Source organism: Oncorhynchus mykiss, chromosome 3 (assembly GCF_057628025.1).
Source record: "Oncorhynchus mykiss isolate SJ-2025 chromosome 3, ASM5762802v1, whole genome shotgun sequence".
NCBI lineage: Eukaryota > Metazoa > Chordata > Actinopteri > Salmoniformes > Salmonidae > Oncorhynchus > Oncorhynchus mykiss.
In genome coordinates this window covers 43,923,588-43,943,845 of record NC_143024.1, presented here as the reverse complement: position 1 = coordinate 43,943,845, position 20,258 = coordinate 43,923,588, and the positions used below count along the sequence as shown (strand labels likewise).

Below are 20,258 nucleotides of genomic sequence, written 5' to 3'. Positions count from 1 at the left end.
TTGTGTATCACTATTTAATGCAATGTCGAGTAGCCTAGACTACAGAGTGTATCAATACTGTAGGTTCCATGGTCGATTCACTTATCCACTGGGGGGGAATTATGGGCTCCATTTGCAGCAGGTGCTTATTAATACTTTCATTATGAAACATCATTGACTTTTTTCAATAGTAAAGTGGTAGTTCCATGAGATGTTCGGTCACTTTGAATTGCGCACAAGAATTTGAAGCTTAGGCCTAAAGGTGCAACACAATTATACTTTTACATAGCATCATTGCCTTCATGTAAGGGACAATGATTGGTCAATAGTTTGGTAGGAACCCATCAGTGGCAGTTGTTGCTGTTTTAAGATTAGGGAGGGTGCTTTTTATAATGAGCATGGCCTTATTTCTTTGAAAGGATATTGGAGGACTGTCATTCATATTCCATTCACCCAGTTCAATGTAACATCGATAGGTTTAGACTACTACATAGTACAGACATTTCCCCTATACCCATCATGCTACAACCTATCCTATGAATAAAAGTTTTATAACGTAGGTGCACAGGTCGAGAGACAATTTGGAGGTGGCAAATAGTGACACATCTTGTCTGCATGTAGCTGATCTAGGGTGTAATCATTTGTCCAAACAGGAGTTTCTATTGGACAAATTCAGGTAGGTTTATGACCGCTTCGTTCTGTTTGCTTCCTTTTAAGAAACTCTACAGAATCGGCAGAATTAATACACCCCTGATCAACCGCGCACACAGTTCACTTTCATAGCAGCCACATACAAACAGCATCATCACTTTGCTCGTTGTATAATTCCTTCTTGCATCTTCACGCTCCACTCCACTCACCTTTTCCCTTCCCTAATGGACTTTGGTGCATAACACAACAGCTGTCCGTGACCAGGCAAAAAAAACTTTCCAAACCAAACCTACATACCATAACCGCCAGTGGTTGACTGAAATAGGTGCCAGTACTCATTTTGGGTGCTGGTACTGATTATATTTAGGTGCAGGAGCTCCACAATACTTTTGAGCTAATATTCTATAAGAGGAACAGGAGTTCAAGCAACAGAAAACTTGAGGTGCCAGTACTCAGCTCTGGTGAGCTCCTGCTCACCGCTAACCGCTACACACGGTCTACATCATTGTCACCATAGCCTACATAAGGTAGCCTACAATGTAGGTATGGTACTGCATGGTATACAAATACTGCTTCCAGCTGCCCTCCTGGCAGTGATTCTAAATATTTATTCAGATATTCAAATCCTCCTGCTGTAGGATTATTTTCCTCCTGTGACAAAATAGGTCAAATTTAGATCCAGCATCTGTACAGTACATTGTACATACTCATTTCCAGGGGTCAAAGGTACAGTGTCACGCCTTTTTATTTCTCTATTTGGTTAGGTCGGGTGTGATTTGGGTGGGCATTCTAGATTTTCTATTTCTTTGTTGGCCGGGTATGGTTCCTAATCAGAGGCAGCTGTCTATCATTGTCTCTGATTGGGGATCATACATAGGCAGCCTTTTTTCCACCTTTAGTTTGTGGGATCTTGTTTGTGTGTAGTTGCTTTCTGCACTGCATGTAGCTTTTCGGTGACATATAAATTAAAGTAAAATGTACGCCTACCACGCTGCACCTTGGTCCAATCCATCTCTAAACGCCGGGGACTACTTCCCAGTCCGGAGCCTCCTGCAATGATCTACGGTCTGGAGCCTCCTGCAACGATCTATGTTCCGGAGTCCCCGGCGACAATCTACGGTCCGGAGTCCCCGGCAACGATCTACGGTCCGGAATCCCCGGCGATGATCTACGGTCCCGAGTCCCCGGCAATAATCTACAGTCCCGAGTCCCGGCGACGATCTACGGTCCGGAGTCCCCGGCGACGATCTACGGTCCGGAGTCCCCGGCGACGATCTACGGTCCGGAGTCCCCGGCGACGATCTACGGTCCGTAGTCCCCGGCGACGATCCACGGTCCGGAGCCTCCGGCGACGATCCACAGTCCGGAGCCTCCAGCGACAATCCACGGTCTGGTTCCTACGGCGACGATCCACGGTCTGGTTCCACAGAAGCGGAGGGATCAGCGAGCGGAGCGGGGTCTACGTCGCCACCGAGGCAAGATGCCGCCACCGAGGCTAGATGCCCATCCGGACCCTCCCCCATGGAGTCAGGTTTTGCGGCCAGAGTCCGCACCTTTGGGGGGGGGGGAGTACTGTCATGCCTTGACTTTAGAGAGCCTTTTTATTTCTCTATTTGGTTAGGTCAGGGTGTGATTTGGGAGTGGATTCTAGATTTTCTATTTCTTTGTTGGCCGGGTATGGGTCCCAATCAGAGGCAGCTGTCTATTGTTGTCTCTGATTGGGGATCATACTTAGGCAGCCTTTTTTCCACCTTTAGTTTGTGGGATCTTGTTTGTGTGTAGTTGCTTTCTGCACTGCATGTAGCTTTACGTTCGTTTTTGTATTTTTGTTGTTTTTTCGATGTCATTTAAATAAAAGTAAAATGTACGCCTACCACGCTGCACCTTGGTCCTATCCCTCTCTAAAAGATCGTAGCATACAGTAAGAATATCAGTAAAAATGAACTACATATTTCTCTGGGAAACCTAGACATACTGGGCTGAATGGAATAGACTAGAATTGTACTTTATTAATCTATCCGAAAGGGGAATACTTCTACTCTGCTAACAACTGCCCACCAGACAACACACAACACACGTTGAATGGAGCACAGGGCATCCGCAGTGCAGTGCCCCTGGAGATATGTTGGTGTTAGGTTCCTTTCTCGAAGGCAAAACAGCCGGAGATGGTACAGAGGAACTGAAACCAGCAACCTTCCAGCTACTGGTCTGTTTTTCTAACATCTGGGCTATCTACTGCCACCAGATGCACTATGTCTCTATGAAGGACTCATTTGCACTCAGTCCAGGTTGACACGTCACAGTAGCATGTCTCTGGGATAGTGCTTCACTGTCTAGGACCTTGGAGCCACAGGACTGCTTTACACCCATATGCTATGTGTCACGGTAGGCGTGTCACTGTGCCATTGGTACTAATCATTTGCAACTCAAATATGCAACATGCATGCCTATGAAGATACCACGGTTCTTCTCTACATCAGCTACAGTTGGTCTTTGTTGTGGCATTGACCTCACACCACATTGCTGATTGCCACGTTTCACGAGGTGACAGTGAGACACTAGTGAACTTATCATGCTATCCATCTCTTTGGTAACCCTTTCAGGAAACACAGTTGAATAAACAAAAATCCCTCTTGCTCCATTGGCTATAATGAGGCCTAGTCTGACCCACATCCTCATAGCTGAGGTTAATTTCACTGTACCCCTATATATTTTACTGGCTTCACTGTATCGCCAGTGTGTGTGTGTGTGTGTGGGAATGGCATAAAATGTCATCACTAATAGCTAGTAGCCACCCTGTGTGTGTGTGCATAGCGTGCATAGTATGTGAGGGTGTGTGCATCTGTGTGTGTGTGGGGGGGGGGGGGGGTTAGGGTTAGGGGCTGATGGGGAGGGGTCTAGTCTAGCTGGGTATGACATCATGTGTTGCGTGGTGTGACATTTTACTAGTGATCACACAGAAGAGCTGTGACTCACTGGTCTGAAAAGGAGGTCGTTTGCTAATGCAATATTTGCTCAGAAATTGAGTGGCCACGTTGATTGATTATCTCCAATGTTTTTTTTTTCTTTCTTTCTGGGGAGGTTGTTTGCATGTGAAAATCCAACAGTTGTAATTGAAGGGGGCATCGCTCTGGGGCTGTGTGTGGCTGTGCCTGTGAGTGTTTGAGTGAGAACGACACAGAGGAGAACCAACCAGTAAAAGCACACCCGCCTTCTTTATCAACACATCGTGCCGACAACATCAAAATAGCCTTTCCAGCCTTTTCCAGAAGTCAGGGGGACTTCGAGTTTGGTATCAGTCAGACCTACATTCCACTGCCAGAGAGCCTCTCTGTCTGTCACCATGCCAACCAAGGATTACATGGGAAGCAAGTAAATATGTCCGGGGTCAGGAGGGGTTGAAATCTGAACAAGTTGATAAAACTATGCACTGAAGGTGATTGGTCATGTGATGGGTAGTTTCAGTTTCAGAATACTAGAGCAAATTTTTCAATTTCATCACGACTTCAATGGTGTGGCGGTTTGCCTTACGGCTGGCTTCAAAATGCTAATTGGAACGTACAGGAAGTCGTACAGGAACGACTTTGCATATATGTGGCTGTTTTCTTTGCTCTGCGTTTCTCCATTTTACATATCGATTTTGGAGTCGCAAGTCCTTCAGGTCCCTTTAATTTGGGGATTTACAACATTTCCAAAAGGACCGTATTGGGAAGCAAATGCCATAGTCATTTCTAGATGCTAACCGTTACCCTAACCCTTATTCTAAACCTAACCCTAACCGTAATCTTAGCATGCAGCTGCTTATCAACAGATAGTTTGCTGATAGTATGACCGTCTGTAGAGCATCTACAGGCTATCCAAAGAAAGTGTGACCAATGTGTCATCTAAAAATCTATGCCTTATGCTTTTGTCTTCATCTAGTTACAGTATAATCAAATACTTTGATTACAAATATTAACAGATTTGGCACCGCTTACATGTTTTTACCCCCCAAAAACGACATTCGTGCATTGTCATTGGGTAACATTAGCAGAGCGGGTTTTTGCATTCCGATCAGAGCTTAAGGTCCATCACTTACCGATAGTTGCCACTTAGTCAGACTTTTTCCAGGAAACTCAATAGTTCATAGTCAGCCTCGTCTCGTTTTCCTATCAAGTGCCCAAGTCTACGGACAGTAAGGGATGCAAATGGTAGTTTGCACTTTGTTCCACTCTATGACTGTAATATGGAAATATCTTTTCTTAACATTTATCTTGGCTGCATATTTTCATGGTGGTTAATCATCAACTGGGAGTTGGGTCACAGCGAAAGTGTCCCTCCTTTAACACGTGAGAATTGCCTCCCGGACCCTAACTCAGTTATAAATGTTGGGTGCTTTTTAGACACCTTGACTGGCAGCAGCTGGATGATATCCTACTGTGTTGGCTAAGGCTTGCCATTTATCATGTGGCAAGTAGATCATAGAATGTTGTCGTCATTATCCTACTGATATCTGAATACCAGTCTGGACTATCTTTTCAACTAACATGGATGCATGCTCTGTCATTGGTGGACAATTTTTCCCATGCCGCCTGACATGCCAGGCGATTCCAGAGAGTCGTACTGTAAACCACAGTAGTTCCAGTGTATCCACTTGACCCATGTTAGGGAAGGCTTCCAACTGAACATGTTATGGACATTGCCCGTGTGTGTACCTGTGGCTGTGTATATTTGTATCACGTGGACTGTATCCAGTATTAAATTGTGGATCTCAAAGTGTTCAAATATGAACAATGTACAGTACCAGTCAAAAGTTTGGACACACCTACTCATTCAAGGGTTTTTCTTTATTTGTACTATTTTCTGCATTGTTAAACAAATCAAAATATATTCTATATTCTATATATCTATACTCTTCAAAGTAGCCACCATTTGCCTTTGTGACAGCTTTGTGACAGCTTTGCATTCACTGAACCAGCTTCACCTGGAATACTTTTCCAACAGTCTTGAAGGAGTTCCCACATATGCTGTGCACTTGTTGGCTGCTTTTCCTTCACTCTGCGGTCCAACTCATCCCAAACCATCTCAATTGGGTTGGGTGATTGTGGAGGCCAGGTCATCTAATGCAGCACTCCATCACTCTCCTTATTGGTCAAATAGCCCTTACACAGCATGGAGGTGTGTTTGGTCATTGTCCTGTTGAAAAACAAATGATAGTCCCATTAAGCACAAACCAGATGGGATGGCGAATCGCTGCAGAATGCTGTAGGGAGCCATGCTAGTTAAGTGTGCCATGAATTCTAAATAAATCACAGACAGTGTCACCAGCAAAGCACCACCACACCATCACACCTCCTCCTCCATTCTTCACGGTGGGAACCACACATGTGGAGCTCATCCGTTTACCTACTGTGCGTCTCACAAAGACACAGCGGTTGGAACCAAGAATCTCACATTTGGTGTCAAAGGACAGATTTCCACCAGTCGAATGTCCATTGCTCATGTTTCTTGGCCAAAGCAAGTCTCTTCTTCTTATTGGTGTCCTTTAGTAATGGTTTCTTTGCAGCAATTCGACCACGAAGGCCTGATTCACACAGGCCCCCGTGAACAGTTGATGTTGAGATGTGTCTGTAACTTGAACTCTGTGAAGCATTTCTTTGGGCTGCAATTTTTGAGGCTGGAAACTCTACTGAACTTATCCTCTGCAGCAGAGGTAACTCTGGGTCTTCCTTTACTGTGGCGGTCCTCTTGAGAGCGAGTTTCATCATAGCGCTTGATGGTTTATGCGACTGCACTTGAAGAAACTTTCGAAGTTCTTGAAATGATACGCATTGACTGACCTTCATGTCTTAAAGTAATGAAGGACTGTCGTTTCTCTGCTTATTTGAGCTGTTCTTGTCATAATATGGACCCCTACCTTGTCACAACACAACTGATTGGCTCAAACGCATTAAGAAGGAAAGGAATTCCACAAATTAACTTTTTAGCACGGCACACCTGTTAATTGAAATGCACTCTAGGTGACTACCTCATGAAGCTGGCTGAGAGAATGCCAAGAGTGTGCAAAGCTGCCATCAAGGAAAAGGGTGGCTACTTTGACGAATCTAAAATCTAAAATATATTTTGATATGTTTAACACATGTTTATTACATAGTCGTTTTGATGACTTCTCTATTTTTCTACAATGTAGAAAATAGTCCAAATAAAGAAAAACCCTTGAATGAGTAGGTGTGTCCAAACTTTTGACTGGTACTGTATGTTTCAAATATGCATAGGCCTATACACGTGCCATGTCTGACTGCTGCTCTCCTCCATGTTGTTGTACAGTACTGTAATATAGGTGATGGCGTCGGGGCGTAAGGACAGACAGAAGGACAGGGACCGGCAGAGGGAGAGGGCCCTGCTAGACAGCTATGGAGAGAGGAGCTTCCCTGCCCCCTTCCCTGGGGACACACTCCCATGGAACCTGGCTAAACACCAGAGGGTCAAACGCTCTAAGTCTGCCTCAGGCGCCGGGGACGTCCTGGACCCGGCTGAGCGGGCCGTCATCCGCATCGCAGGTAGGCAGTCTGCTGTCTGCAGCCCCACGACACTCCTCCTGCCACCTCTCACACATGCTACTTTGCCATGCTACTGTTCCCAACAGGCCTCATGCTAGAAAAATGGGTCTGAACTAGCTTTGCCTGAATGGGGCTAATGACACGTTCTGTGTATGAGTGTGTTTATCATACCAGCCATTGAAGTAGTTGATTTCTGTAGAATTTTGTTGACTGTTTTCATTGGCAGTAGCCGAGTGTGTGTGTGTGTGTGTGTGTGTGTGTGTGTGTGTGTGTGTGTGTGTGTGTGTGTGTGTGTGTGTGTGTGTGTGTGTGTGTGTACGAGTGCTGTGTCGGGCAGGTGTCTTTGGACTAAGTTTCACCAACTGAACAGGATGTGTGGGTCCACAGAGTGTGGGGCTATAGCCAAGTGTTAGGTGTGATTGTCCTTACAGGGCTCAGTCAATAGAGGGATATCTAATTCACATGATTTATTTAGATAGTTGGGGCACGTAACGTTGATGTTGCCTTCTTATTAGCTGCTCCACCCATAACACTGTAATTCGTTGGGTGGTTGTGCAGCGAGACAACAGAACAGTTTCAGAGACATTAAATAATCTATGTGACATATTTGTGACAACTGCGTCCCTCAACTGGTAGCCGAGAACATCCTACCGTGGGGACGGTTGTACTATCCTTACAGTATACTGACACCATATTCACTCAGTCGGTCTGTACTATTGAAGTCCCTGATGGCAGTGTAATGGACATCAAGGGCCCAATCAGATTACATTTCACCATTGTGTTGCCACGGCAACGTGGAGTTTGAGTTTACTACCTCAGGTGCACGTTGGAGTGCCTACACCTTCTCCCGAGTCCCATATCTGGTCGCAATTAACAGTGCTAAAATCACCCCTGCTCATTACAAATCGTCTTCATTAGATGCTCGGAGGAAATTCACGTTCCTTCCCCTCATTCTGTAGCATAATTGGAATAAGAACAACGTCATTGTCCACACACCATGGATGTGAAAATGTGCCTTTGCTTCACTATAACATTTTTGACATCAAACACAAACAAACATTAATACATCAGGATCATTATCGACATCTAGCTCATTTCAATGAAACTATTCCGTGTTTTGCTGGTCTCCTCTCTGGTTAAAGTAGGGTTAGATCTACCCAGCATTTGCGGATGGCTTTGAGGCCTAAACACGTCTATTGCAACTGCTGAGATTGAAAATAAGTCTAAGTTATAGCCTAGTCTTTTTCATTATATACTGTATGATTATTTTTTTTTGTGGTAGGGTTGTCTCCTGTCTCCTATCTCCTATGCTCTTCCTCTGCCATAGGACCTGGTGGGGCTGTGTCAGCACACATGGGGCAGCCTTTGTTCTATTCTCTGCTGACATGCTGCCCAGAGAAGGCTATAAACCCTGACAGTACGGGGAATCATGCATATATCTCAGCCTCTAGCTCTCCAACAGCCAGCCGGGGCATTAAGATAGGTCTGGGGTGTGCACATTTCAAATGGCAAGTGGACTGCCTCTGCGGCTGCATCTGTGTGTGTGCACTGCACAGGTACTTGGATGTGTGTACACTACGTGGGAATCCTTTGCTGGGGTGCGTCCGAATTTGCTACTCTTCTCCCAAAGTGTGCACTTGCACATTCCATATCATGGCTTTAACGATGGTAGTTAGTGCTAATGCTCACATTTGGGAAAAGTGTGGAGAATTGGGACCCACATCAGTCATGTTTGTCAGTCACAGGTGTATGGCACCAATTAAAGCCATGTATGTGTGGCACAGGATGCTGCTGAGGGAACAACGGCTCGTAATAATGTCCGGAATGACGCAATTGGAACGGCGTCAAACACATGGAAACCATGTTGGTGATGTATTTTGATACCATTCCACCCGTTCCCCTCCAGTCATTTACCACGAGCCCGTCCTCCCCAATTAAGGTGCCACCAGCCTCCTGTGCGGTGTGGGACAGGCGCTAATTAGTAGGCTTTGCTCTGAGTGCAGCAGTGTTCCCTAGAGGCAGGTGTGTATGTGCATACTGGCAGGAACCGGAGAACGGTGCCTTCTGCAGATAGTTCTCCCTTAAACACATGTATCCACTAATGTCTCCCTCGCGTGGCGGGTCTTAGACAGACAGGTTTTAAAATGTACTACTATGTCTCTAATTACTTCATCGAGGCTGATTTGAATCACTTACGGGAGCTCTCTGGCTCAGAGGAGCAGGGGAGTTGTTGGGCTCTTCCTTCATGTATTCAGGTTATAAATGAAATACCATGAAGCTGCATCCCCTAGCAGTGACATGTGGGGTATGGCTATTTGTCATATAGCACTCTCCTTTGGCACACTTGGAACAGTTGGGAATGGTTCAATCTGTGTCATTTACACTCCAGTGTCAAAAGGCTCTTGTTGAGTTCAACTCAATTCTCCCAGAGGGAGTTCTTCTCAGCTCCTCTACCAGTGTTCTTGAAAAGGGTGAAAAGTGAGGTCAAACTAGGGAACCCGGGAGGTGAAAGGTCGTGTAAGCGCCAGGGCCGAAGAATGTGTGTCATCCTTAATGTGTCCCCTGGGACCTGAACTCCAGAGCAGTGTCCCCGCTTTTCAGTCACTCACACCAAAAGGTCAAGGGAGAGAAAGAGACTCAGGACAGCCACCCAGTGGTTGAGGGAAGATTCACCATTCACAGTGTACAGCCTTGGTAGAACTAGTGTATACCCCTACCAGAGAATTCACTGTGGATTACAATACAATAGGTGTTTTGAACGCCATCCAACGCCGCTAGATATGCTAGCTTTGATTTTAGAGGGCTGAAGAGAATCATTCAATGATTTCACCTCAGACAGGAGTCATGAATAAATATGTTGACACTGTTGACACATTAAAAAAAATGTATTACAACATCTGGTGCCATGCTAGTTGCACACTTTGACGGCCTTGTTGTGTTCAGAGCTGTAATGTGTGTGAACGGTGTCTGTTTCTGACAGGGCCCTCCTCTGGGGTAAGGCTTTACTTAACCGGCTAACATCCCTACTGAGTGGCTGTCTATTATTCATAACAGAGCTGCTATGATCTAAAGCTGTCAAAGTCACGGCGCCGCGTACACAGACACACACACACACACACACACACACACACACTCACACAAACACACACACACACACACACACACACACACACACACACACACACACACACACACACACACACACACACACACACACACACACACACACACACTCACACAAACACACACACACACACACACACACACACACACACTCACACACACACACACACACACACACACACACACACACACACAGACACACACACACACACACACAGAGAGCAGATTTTAATGTAGGAAAGAGCCATTTGATTCACAGGGCCGTGTGATTCTGCACTGACTGCATATTGATGACTGGATGAGTCATGCGTCCTCTCTGTTTCTCTCAGAGTGTGTTCACTGTGCTGTAAACAGAGTGAAAGAGAGTCTCTTCAGTCAGTGTAATAAATAATCCACCATTCACACGCATTGGTACTGTCTCAGTCACTGAGGGACTTTGGGTTGAAGCCATGCCTGAGGGCTGCCATCAGTAGAAGCACTAAAAAGAACAGGCTGTCTGTCATTCCACACTGTGGTACAGCATGCGTCTTATTTGTCTCTCGCAGATCTCCAAAACATCTTAGGCATTTGCTCAACAGAGGCCTGTCGTGTGTCAGTGGACCCTTTTCTCCATCCCTCCAGAAGCCTCCAGGCTGCAGTAGCCGTATTCACCACCAGGTGTCAGTCCGCATGGGAACGTTTCCCGGTCCTGGAGTAGCCCTGGAAACCCTTTGAGCCTCTGGAAAATGTGCCTCATTCTCTATCGTTTTCAATAGAATGTGTTACATATTTGTTGCGGCCGATCTTATTGGCCACAATGGCTCTCCTTTCATTTCACAGAGGACAAGTTTTATACTTACTGAAAAGTCAGTCAGAGGGGTTCAATTTCCTTTTTATGTGTGGTAAAGGACTTTTTGGACACAGCATAAAATGGCTCACTGACGAAGCCCCATTGCATGCTCACGCAAATGAATGACTAAGACGCGTTACTAGTATGAAGAGTAGAAGTTGGGGTATTACAGTGGTGCCTGATGGTGACTAGTTAGAGGCAAGGTAAGGTAGAGCATGGGATAGACTAGATAGGCATGTCCCTGATGTCACCAAGATAAGAATGTCAGACTGAATGACTTGTCAGTAACCAGAGGGTGGCACCAGCCTGTTTCCATGGCATTCTCCTGTACTGTCAACATCATTGCACAGTCCGCACACACTCGTTACACAAGTAGTACACTGCTCAGAATACGCCATATAAGCTGGAGGCTTATAGGGATTCTTTATGTAATTATACATGAACCCGAGACATGTTTAGAGACTCCTGTCCTGGCTGTAACTGATTAGCATGGAGATATGTTGTCAAGAGGTAGGAGTGAGAGAGGGAGCGATCGATAAACTGAGAGATGGGTCTCTGTAGCCCCCCCCCCCCCCCCCCCCCACACACACACACTCAAGGCATTAAGGGACAGCTGGCAGGAAGGTCACTTTGAAACACACACAGAACGGTGACACATTTACAGTATGTGGGTGACGTAGTAGCCTGACATGAGTAATATTATTTGTGTCAGCCATCTTGGTCATAGATGTTAGTCTGTGACACAGATTTGATTGGTTGCAAAACGAATCTAATTTGAAACAAGCAAGAGTGCCTAACCCAGTGCAAACGCAAGTGCCAAAAAAGCTGATATTGTTTCAATAGAACATTGGAATATTAGCCCTGTAGGACAGTATCTCTCTACACCCTTCAATTCCAGTTTCATTTCTCACTTGCCATATTCATTTCCTCCCCGTTGCAAAGGACTATAAATCATAGCGTGCATAAACCAAGAGCCACACACACGCAGTTGTAGTTATGGCTTTAGAATTACAGCTCAGGAGTCTGTTATCTCTGGCCCGCCTTTACTGCCAAAATGAGCTCCTTCTTGCGCGTGTGTTTGTGCTTAACTGTGTGTGCATGTGCACGCGCATCTGTGTGTACACGCGTGTACGTGCGTGCATACTTGTGTCTTTGTGTGTGTGTGTGTGCCTTTGCTTGCAATCTGCAGCGTCCCTGTACCCGCTCTGCTTACAGTAAATGCGCTCATCGCCACCATCCTCCAGCAGAGTATTCATTAATAACTTAGACATACATTTATAAAAGCTGCTGAGGTTGGCGCGGGCCCTGGGATTAATGACACTTCACTCTCGGGATGTACAACGCCGAGATTAACAAACTCTGATGGATGCTTAAAGCACACCGGCGGTTTGAGCCATACATTCTTAAAACAACAAACGGATCATAAAGGGTTCTACGGCTGTTCCTGTAGGAGAACTGTCCCGGTTGGAGGACACTTTTTTTGCTTCCATGTAGAACCCTTTCACCCAGTCAAGAAACCTCAAACAAAAGGTTCTACCTGGAACCAAAAAAGAGTTCTACCTGGAACCAAACGGGGCTCTCCCTACAGGGACAGTCCAAGAACCCTTTATGGTTCTAGGAAGCACCTTTTTCTCTAAGTATAGACCTACTTCCTGCAGAAGAACGGAGAGTGCAGGGACCTAGAGGTGTGAGGTTACTGAGGGGGCATGTTTCAAGCCTGTCTGGCTTCATCAATGGCATTACACACATGGGAAAGCTATGAAGGACTCACAAGCCACCTGAGTCAAAGTAAAAGGCACAGGTCACAGGTCAAGTTGGGCATGTTTAATTCCGTGTTTGTGCCAGCTGTGTTTACATGTTAACGTGTTCATGCAGTGTCATATCACTCACCTCATAGGCCGAAGTGGACATATTCACTCCCATGTTAGTTGTGTACATGGGTTTGTACAGGGTAATACATCCCCAGGTGCTGTCAGCACACACAGCATCAAACATCACACACATGCACACTAGGGATGTGACAAATGTAAAAATGTTCTTAACGTTTAAACTGCATTTTGTTTTTACAGTTTAAACAATAACAACAAAAAAAAATGTACATGTGAATTCATAATGCAGATATGGTGCTGCATATGACCACTAGGGGGCCATTCAGTTCAATCTACCTCAGTCTTGGCTACCATACGGCGCTCACCTTATTACTGTCCCCCACCCACTCAGCAACGAGGGTAGTAAATCACATTTTTTAGGTTCTCAGCTGTGTGCCTCTCCTCCATTTTCTCAGTGGTCAGTACATAGGACTTCATGTCCCACTTCTCTTCAATGGCTCGTTGCAGGGATGTATGACAGTGTGTTCATAGACATCCAACAATCATACCACCATACCGTTTCTGTACCGTTCCGGGGCATATGGTATTACCGAAAGTGCACACAAGAGGCGCTATTTAAAAAAATATATATCCAGGAGGGAATTGAACTATAAGAAATCTAAGATGTTAACAAGAAGCTTGTTCTTAACATTTAGCCACATAGCTAGCAAGTTAGCAAACCAAATGGATAGCTTTAGCCCTGAGCTGGATAGAGTGCATTTGGAAAGTATTCAGATTTTTAAAAATGATATCACATTTACATAAGTATTCAGACCCTTTACTCAGTACTTTGTTGAAGCACCTTTGGCAGCGACTACAGCCTCAAGTCTTTTAGGGTATGACGCTACAAGCTTGGCACACCTGTATTTGGGGAGTTTCTCTCATTCTTCTCTGCAAATCCTCTCAAGCTCTGTCAGGTTGGATGGGGAGCGTCGCTGCACAGCTATTTTCAGGTCTCTCCAGAGTTGTTTGATCGGGTTCAAGTCCGGCTGGGCCACTCAAGGACATTCAGAGACTTGTCCCGAAGCCAATCTTGCGTTGTCTTGGCTGTGTGCTTAGGGTAGATGTCCTGTTGGAAAGTGAACCTTTGCCCCAGTCTGAGGTCCTGAGCGCTCTGGAGCAGGTTTTCATCAAGGATCTCTCTGTACTTTGCTACGTTCATCTTTCCCTCGATCCTGACAAGTCTCCCAGTCCCTACTGCTGAAAAACATCCCCACAGCATGATGCTGCCACCACCATGCTTCACCGTAGGGATGGTGCCAGCTTTCCTCCAGACGTGATGCTTGGCATTCAGGCCAATGAGTTCAATCTTGGTTTCGTCAGACCAGAGAGTCTAGTTTCTCATGGTCTGAAAGTCATTAGGTGACTTTTGGCAAACTCCAAGCGGGCTGTCATCTGCCTTTTACTGAGGAGTGGCTTCCATTTGGTCACTCTACAATAAAGGCCTGATTGGTGGAGTTCTGCATAGATTGTTGTCCTTCTGGAATGTTCTCCCATATCCACAGAGGATCTCTGGAGCTCTTTCAGAATGACCATCAGGTTCTTGGTCACCTCCCTGACCAAGGCCCTTGTGATAGCCTATAATATATTTTTGCAATAATTGCAATAATAAATAGTCAAGATAGTAGAGAATAGGTTCTTTCAACAATGAGACCAACGTTGAGGAAGGTGGTCTTGATCGCACTGTTGCTTGGAGGAGCCTCTGCTGAAATGAGTTGAGCGGATCTGGGGACTGGTACTTCCGATGACGCCTGGTGTGACGTTGTTAATCTTAGTTTCTCTCCCTGTTTCTCTCCTCATTTGTCTCAATGGCCACATCCTGTTCAACAAGGTCCTCGGTGGTCACTTCCGTGAGGGTCATAATAATCTCACCGGCTCCCATATCCAGAGGTGCTTCCTCCATTTCAGCATCTTCCATCGCTGCACCGGTGGCAGTGGTGGTAGCACTTGTGGATGACGTAGAGGTTCTTGATGCACCGTTGGAGGTGGTGGTCACGCTTGTGGATGACGTAGGCAACGTAAAGGGTCTTGCTGCAGTGGAGGTCACGCTTGTGGATGACGTAGAGGTTCTTGATGCACCGTTGGAGGTGGTGGTCACGCTTGTGGATGACGTAGGCAACGTAAAGGGTCTTGCTGCAGTGGAGGTCACACTTGTGGATGATGTAGAGGTTCTTGATGCACCGGTGCCGGTTGTGGTCATACTTGTGGATGACATAGACGTCGTAGAGGGTCTCGCTGCACCGGTGGTCGTTGCACTTATAGATGACGTAGAAGGTCTTGATGCACCGGTGGCGCCCTCACTTGTGAAAGACGTAGAGGATCTGGCTGTAAAATTGCCACCCGTTGCCCTAGGCACAATAAATGGCCTGAAGATGCTGACCCTGATCTCTTTTTCTCTTTCTCTGCCCTTCTCTCTCTGTCTTCTCTCTCTTTCTGATACCTGTCCCTGAGTCCTCTCCACTTACTCCTACAGTTTTCTTCTACATAGACATTTACATGATAAACCAAACCATCACCTAGCATAGCTATAGTTATTTGATTGCTAAAATGGACATCTCACCAACTGTACACACAGACATACACACACACACACACGCAGGGTTGGGGAGTAACTGATTATTTGTAATCTGTTACATGAAAGGGATTACAAAAAAATTGGTAACTGTAATCCGTTACCAGCAAAAATATTGTAATCAGATTACAGATATTTTTGAAAAACTAGATGATTACTTTGAGGATTACTTTTAAATTCAGAAAGGAGGTTTGCAAAAAAAATCTTTGATACTTCTCTGTTTTCTCAATGACGTGCAAGTTTCAGTTTGTTCCACCTGAGCGAGTCTGACCACAAGTCAGAGAACACTATGATGACACACCAAATGGGTTTGATGGATTGTGGGAAAAGAGCAGGAATAGGCTTTTGTAGGCTACAGTCCAATGGTACAACTGCTGTCTGCATCCAAAGACTATCCAACTTGAATAAACGCTTGGAGGTAAGGATGACAGTAGAGGTGTATTCTACGGCTTTACGGATATCACTTATTATTGATATCTACAGTTGAAGTCGGAAGTTTACATACACCTTAGCCAAATACATTTAAACTCAGTTTTTCACCATTCCTGACATTTAATCCTAGTAAAAATTCCCTGTCTTAGGTCAGTTAGGATCACCACTTTATTTTAAGAATGTGAAATGTCAGAATAATCATAGAGAGAATGATTTATTTCAACTTTTATTTCTTTCCTCACATTCCCAGTGAGTCAGACGTTTACCTACACTCAATTAGTATTTGGTAGCATTGTCTTTAAATTGTTTAACTTGGGTGAAACATTTCGGGTAGCCTTCCACAAGCTTCCCACAATAAGTTGGGTGAATTTTCGCCCATTCCTCCTTACAGAGCTGGTGTAACTGAGATGAGGGTGGTACCTTCAGGCGTTTGGAAATTTCTCTCAAGGATGAACCAGACTTGTGAAGGTCTACAATTTTCTTGTGGAGGTCTTGGCTGATTTCTTTTGATTTTCCCATGATATCAAGCAGAGGCACTGAGTTTGAAGGTGGACCTTGAAATACATCCACAGGTACACCTCCAATTGACTCAAATTATGTCAATTAGACAAACAGAAGCTTCTAAAGCCATGATATCATTTTCTGGAATTTTCCAAGTTGTTTAAACTTAGTGTATGTAAACTTCTGACCTACTGGAATTTAGATACAGTGAAATAATCTGTCTGTAAACAATTGTTGGAAAAATTACTTGTGTCATGCACAAAGTAGATGTCCTAACTGTCTTGCCAAAACTATAGTTTGTTTACAATAAATTTGTGGAGTGGTTGAAAAACGAGTTTTAATGACTCTGACTTCAACTGTATACACTACTTTCAAAAGTTTGGGGTCACTTAGAAATGTCCTTGTTTTTGAAAGAAAATCACATTTTTTGTCCATTAAAATAACATCAAATTGATCAGAAATACAGTGTAGATGTTGTTAATGTTGTAAATTACTATTGTAGCTGGAAATGGCTGATTTTTAATGGAATATCTACATAGGTGTAGAGAGGCCCATTATCAGCAACCATCACTCCTGTGTTCCAATGTCACGTTGTGTTAGCTAATCCAGTTTATCATTTTAAAGGCAAATTGATTAATGAGGGAATAAAACTGGCCTTCTTTAGACTAGTTGTGTATCTGGAGCATCAGCATTTGTGGGTTCGATTACAGGCTCAAAATGGCCAGAAACAAAGACTTTCTTCTGAAACTCGTCAGTCTATTCTTGTTCTTAGAAATTAAGGCTATCCCATGCGAGAAATTGCCAAGAAACTGAAGATCTCGTACAACACTGTGCACTACTCCCTTCACAGAACAGTGCAAACTGGCTATAACCAGAATAGAAAGGGTGGGAGGCCCCGGGGCACAAGTGTGGAAGAGGACAAGTACATTAGTGTCTAGTTTGAGAAACAGACGCCTCACATATCCTCAACTGGCAGCTTCATGAAATAGTACCCGCAAACACCAGTCTCAACGTCAACAGTGAAGAGGCTACTCCGGGATGCTGGCCTTCTAGGCAGAATTCCTCTGTCCAGTGTCTGTGTTCTTTTGCCCATCTTAATATTTTCTTTTGATTGGCCAGTCTGAGATATGGCTTTTTCTTTGCAAATCTGCCTAGAAGGCCAGCATCCCGGAATCGCCTTTTCACTGTTGACATTGAGACTGGTGTTTTGCGGGTACTATTTAATAAGCTGCGAGTTGAGGACTTGTGTTTCTCAAACTAGACACTATAATGTATTTGTTCTCTGTCTCAGTTGTGCACCTGGGCCTCCCACTCCTCTTTCTATTGTGGTTAGAGACAGTTTCATAGTTCAGTTTCATAGTTCTCATAGTTAATAACCGCAACCAACTTCATCACTACTACACACTACACCCCCAACCCCACACAAAAAATAATCTTGCTCTTGACTTTCCTACCAGACTTTGCTGATACTTTCTTTATTGAGGAAAATGTACTTACTATGACTGTGATATGTGGTTGTGTCACCTATCGATCTTAGGAAGAATGCACTAACTATAAGTCGCTCTGGATAACAGCGTCTGCTAAATGACTACAATGTAAATGTAATAGACATGCACACAGCGTGTGTGAGTATCTCAAGCCACATGCAAACTGCCACATGCCTAAGCACACAGCGTAGCACACCTGTTGTCTGCATTGGGATCTGGGAAACTGCAAACAATCATCTCAGATTGTGTTGACACAAAGTTAGGTATACATAGATGCACATTCAAACACACACACACACGCACGCACGCACACACACACACACACACACAATGGTCATCTTTCACCTCATATAGACAACTGGAGAGTCCTCAAAGATGTCATTAACTTGTATCTTGTTAACAACTCACAACTCACCTATTTTTAGGGGGCTAGACGAAGTGTCGAGGCACGGAAAGAAGTAAGTGTAAATGTAAATATTTCTAAAGGGCCTGTTGCTGAAACACCAGTAACAAGTATGAATGTGTGACGTGATGTGTGTGTGTGTGTACATCTATGTGTGTGTTCATCTCCAGGTGAGGTGTAGAGAAATGGTGTAAATGGGTTTATACAGGAACACACCACTCCACTCCCATCTGTTAAGCCACAGTACAGTCTTCTAGTACCCTCAGCCCTTTAGCCTAGTGGTTAGAGCGTTGGACTAGTAACCGAGCGGTTGCAAGCTCAAAGCCTTGAGCTGACAAGGTAAAAAAAAAAAAGTTGTTCTACCCCTGAACAGGGCAGTGGATGTCAACAAAGGTAGCTCCCCGTACCTCTCTGATTCAGAGGGCTTGGGTTATTTGCGGAAGACACTTTTCAGTTCAAGCATTCAGTTGTACAATTGCCTAGGTCTTTCCCTTTTCAGGTTTAGAAGAAGTGAATGCTAACTCCCGTTTGTTTAAGCATAGCTAGCATAGAAGTCGTCGTTTTTTTAACTGTAATGCAGTTGATTGGTAACGATGACATGAACATGTGTTGGGGTTAACATCCATACAACAATTATACTCAGATTTCTACCTCAACATAGTGTTAAATACACATACAAACAATAACCCAAATGTAGGCTAATTTTGCAAGGGGGAAATGAGGATACTCTTTCCCCCATGGCCCTTTCCCCCGCGCGTTTCCATGGCAATTTCATTATTTTAGTCAAGTTTGATTGGCCTCTTTACCGCATCTACCGTATGCCGAAGGCTACTCGAGTTTTCTATTGTTATGGCACATGGCAACGATAGAATACTAGAGTTAGCTTCAGCACTGTTTAGTGCAGTAAAGTATGGATGCAAGCTTGGTCTCGTATCTGTTTGTGTTGGCTTGCCAACTCCTATGGTCACTGAGTCGCCAATGTTTGGCTTGATAATAATAATAATTAATACATGTTTTTATTTTGTGCTTTTCATAACAGGCTGAAAGTGCTTCAAAAAGAAACAAAAAAACAAGCAACACATCATTATGAGTAGCCTAGCTATAGTCAGGTAAACCAGTAGAGGCCAAGTCTTTGAGTGCGTGCATCCTCCAAAGATGGAAAGGGACAGTGATCAGAGGAATGACCAACAATGTTCATAGGAGTTGGCAAGACAGCATCAACAGATCTGGGACCAGGCTAGATCAGGTCTGTGTAGTCCTAGTCCTATCCTGTGCCAGTAGTGAAACAGTTTCCATTTCCTGTCGAAGTGTGGGCGTTTGTCTGGAACGGCAACAACGGCTCCTTTTCCAGTGGCGAGTGAGGCGTTTGGACTTATCCTGTTTCCTCACAGGAAAGCCCCCTGGCTGATGTCAGGGACTGGCCTTGGTCATGAGAAACTCGCTGATAGAACGGCCAGGACAGCAATGAAACAACGAGGGGAGATTTTCCTACGATACTGCCTCTACTCCCTGTCATTGTGCTGCTGAGGGGATCTGACGTTTAAAGACACTGAAATATAACAATACTTGGAGGAGTTAACACTAGAACCGTTGGGCCTCGAGGGACCCCCCTTCAAGCTAATGAGCAGTCATTCTGACTGCAACATTCTAACAGTGTAATTAATACATTTCATATATGCTTTTGCAAAAATAATAATTTGGTAGTGTTTATGAAGGCTGTGGGTAACGTTAGATTATTTTATATTATATTATTTTATAATATAATATTTTATATCAAAATCTAATTGTTATCGGTTTATGTTACTGTAGGCTCCATGTAAAAGAAATACGCTTTCAATCAATTTTATTAGTGTTTGTTACAACTATGAAGCAGA

At 44.5% G+C, this 20,258-nt stretch overlaps 2 protein-coding genes across 2 annotated transcripts in view; one reads left to right on the top strand and one right to left on the bottom strand.

Moving 5' to 3' along the window:
• The window catches only part of LOC110518458 (plectin), a 184,698-nt gene that overhangs the window by 711 nt on the left and 163,729 nt on the right, over positions 1 to 20,258 (top strand). Inside the window, exon 2 of the mRNA XM_090229309.1 lies at positions 6,937 to 7,169. Within this exon, the coding sequence (XP_090085435.1) occupies positions 6,953 to 7,169 (217 nt within the window). The 5' untranslated portion in view covers positions 6,937 to 6,952. The remainder of the gene's footprint in view (positions 1 to 6,936; positions 7,170 to 20,258) is intronic.
• Positions 14,422 to 19,195, bottom strand: LOC149984555 (uncharacterized). The gene is given in 3 exon segments (XM_090230521.1): positions 14,422 to 15,122; positions 15,171 to 15,289; positions 19,191 to 19,195. Coding segments are annotated over 3 exon segments (825 nt in total).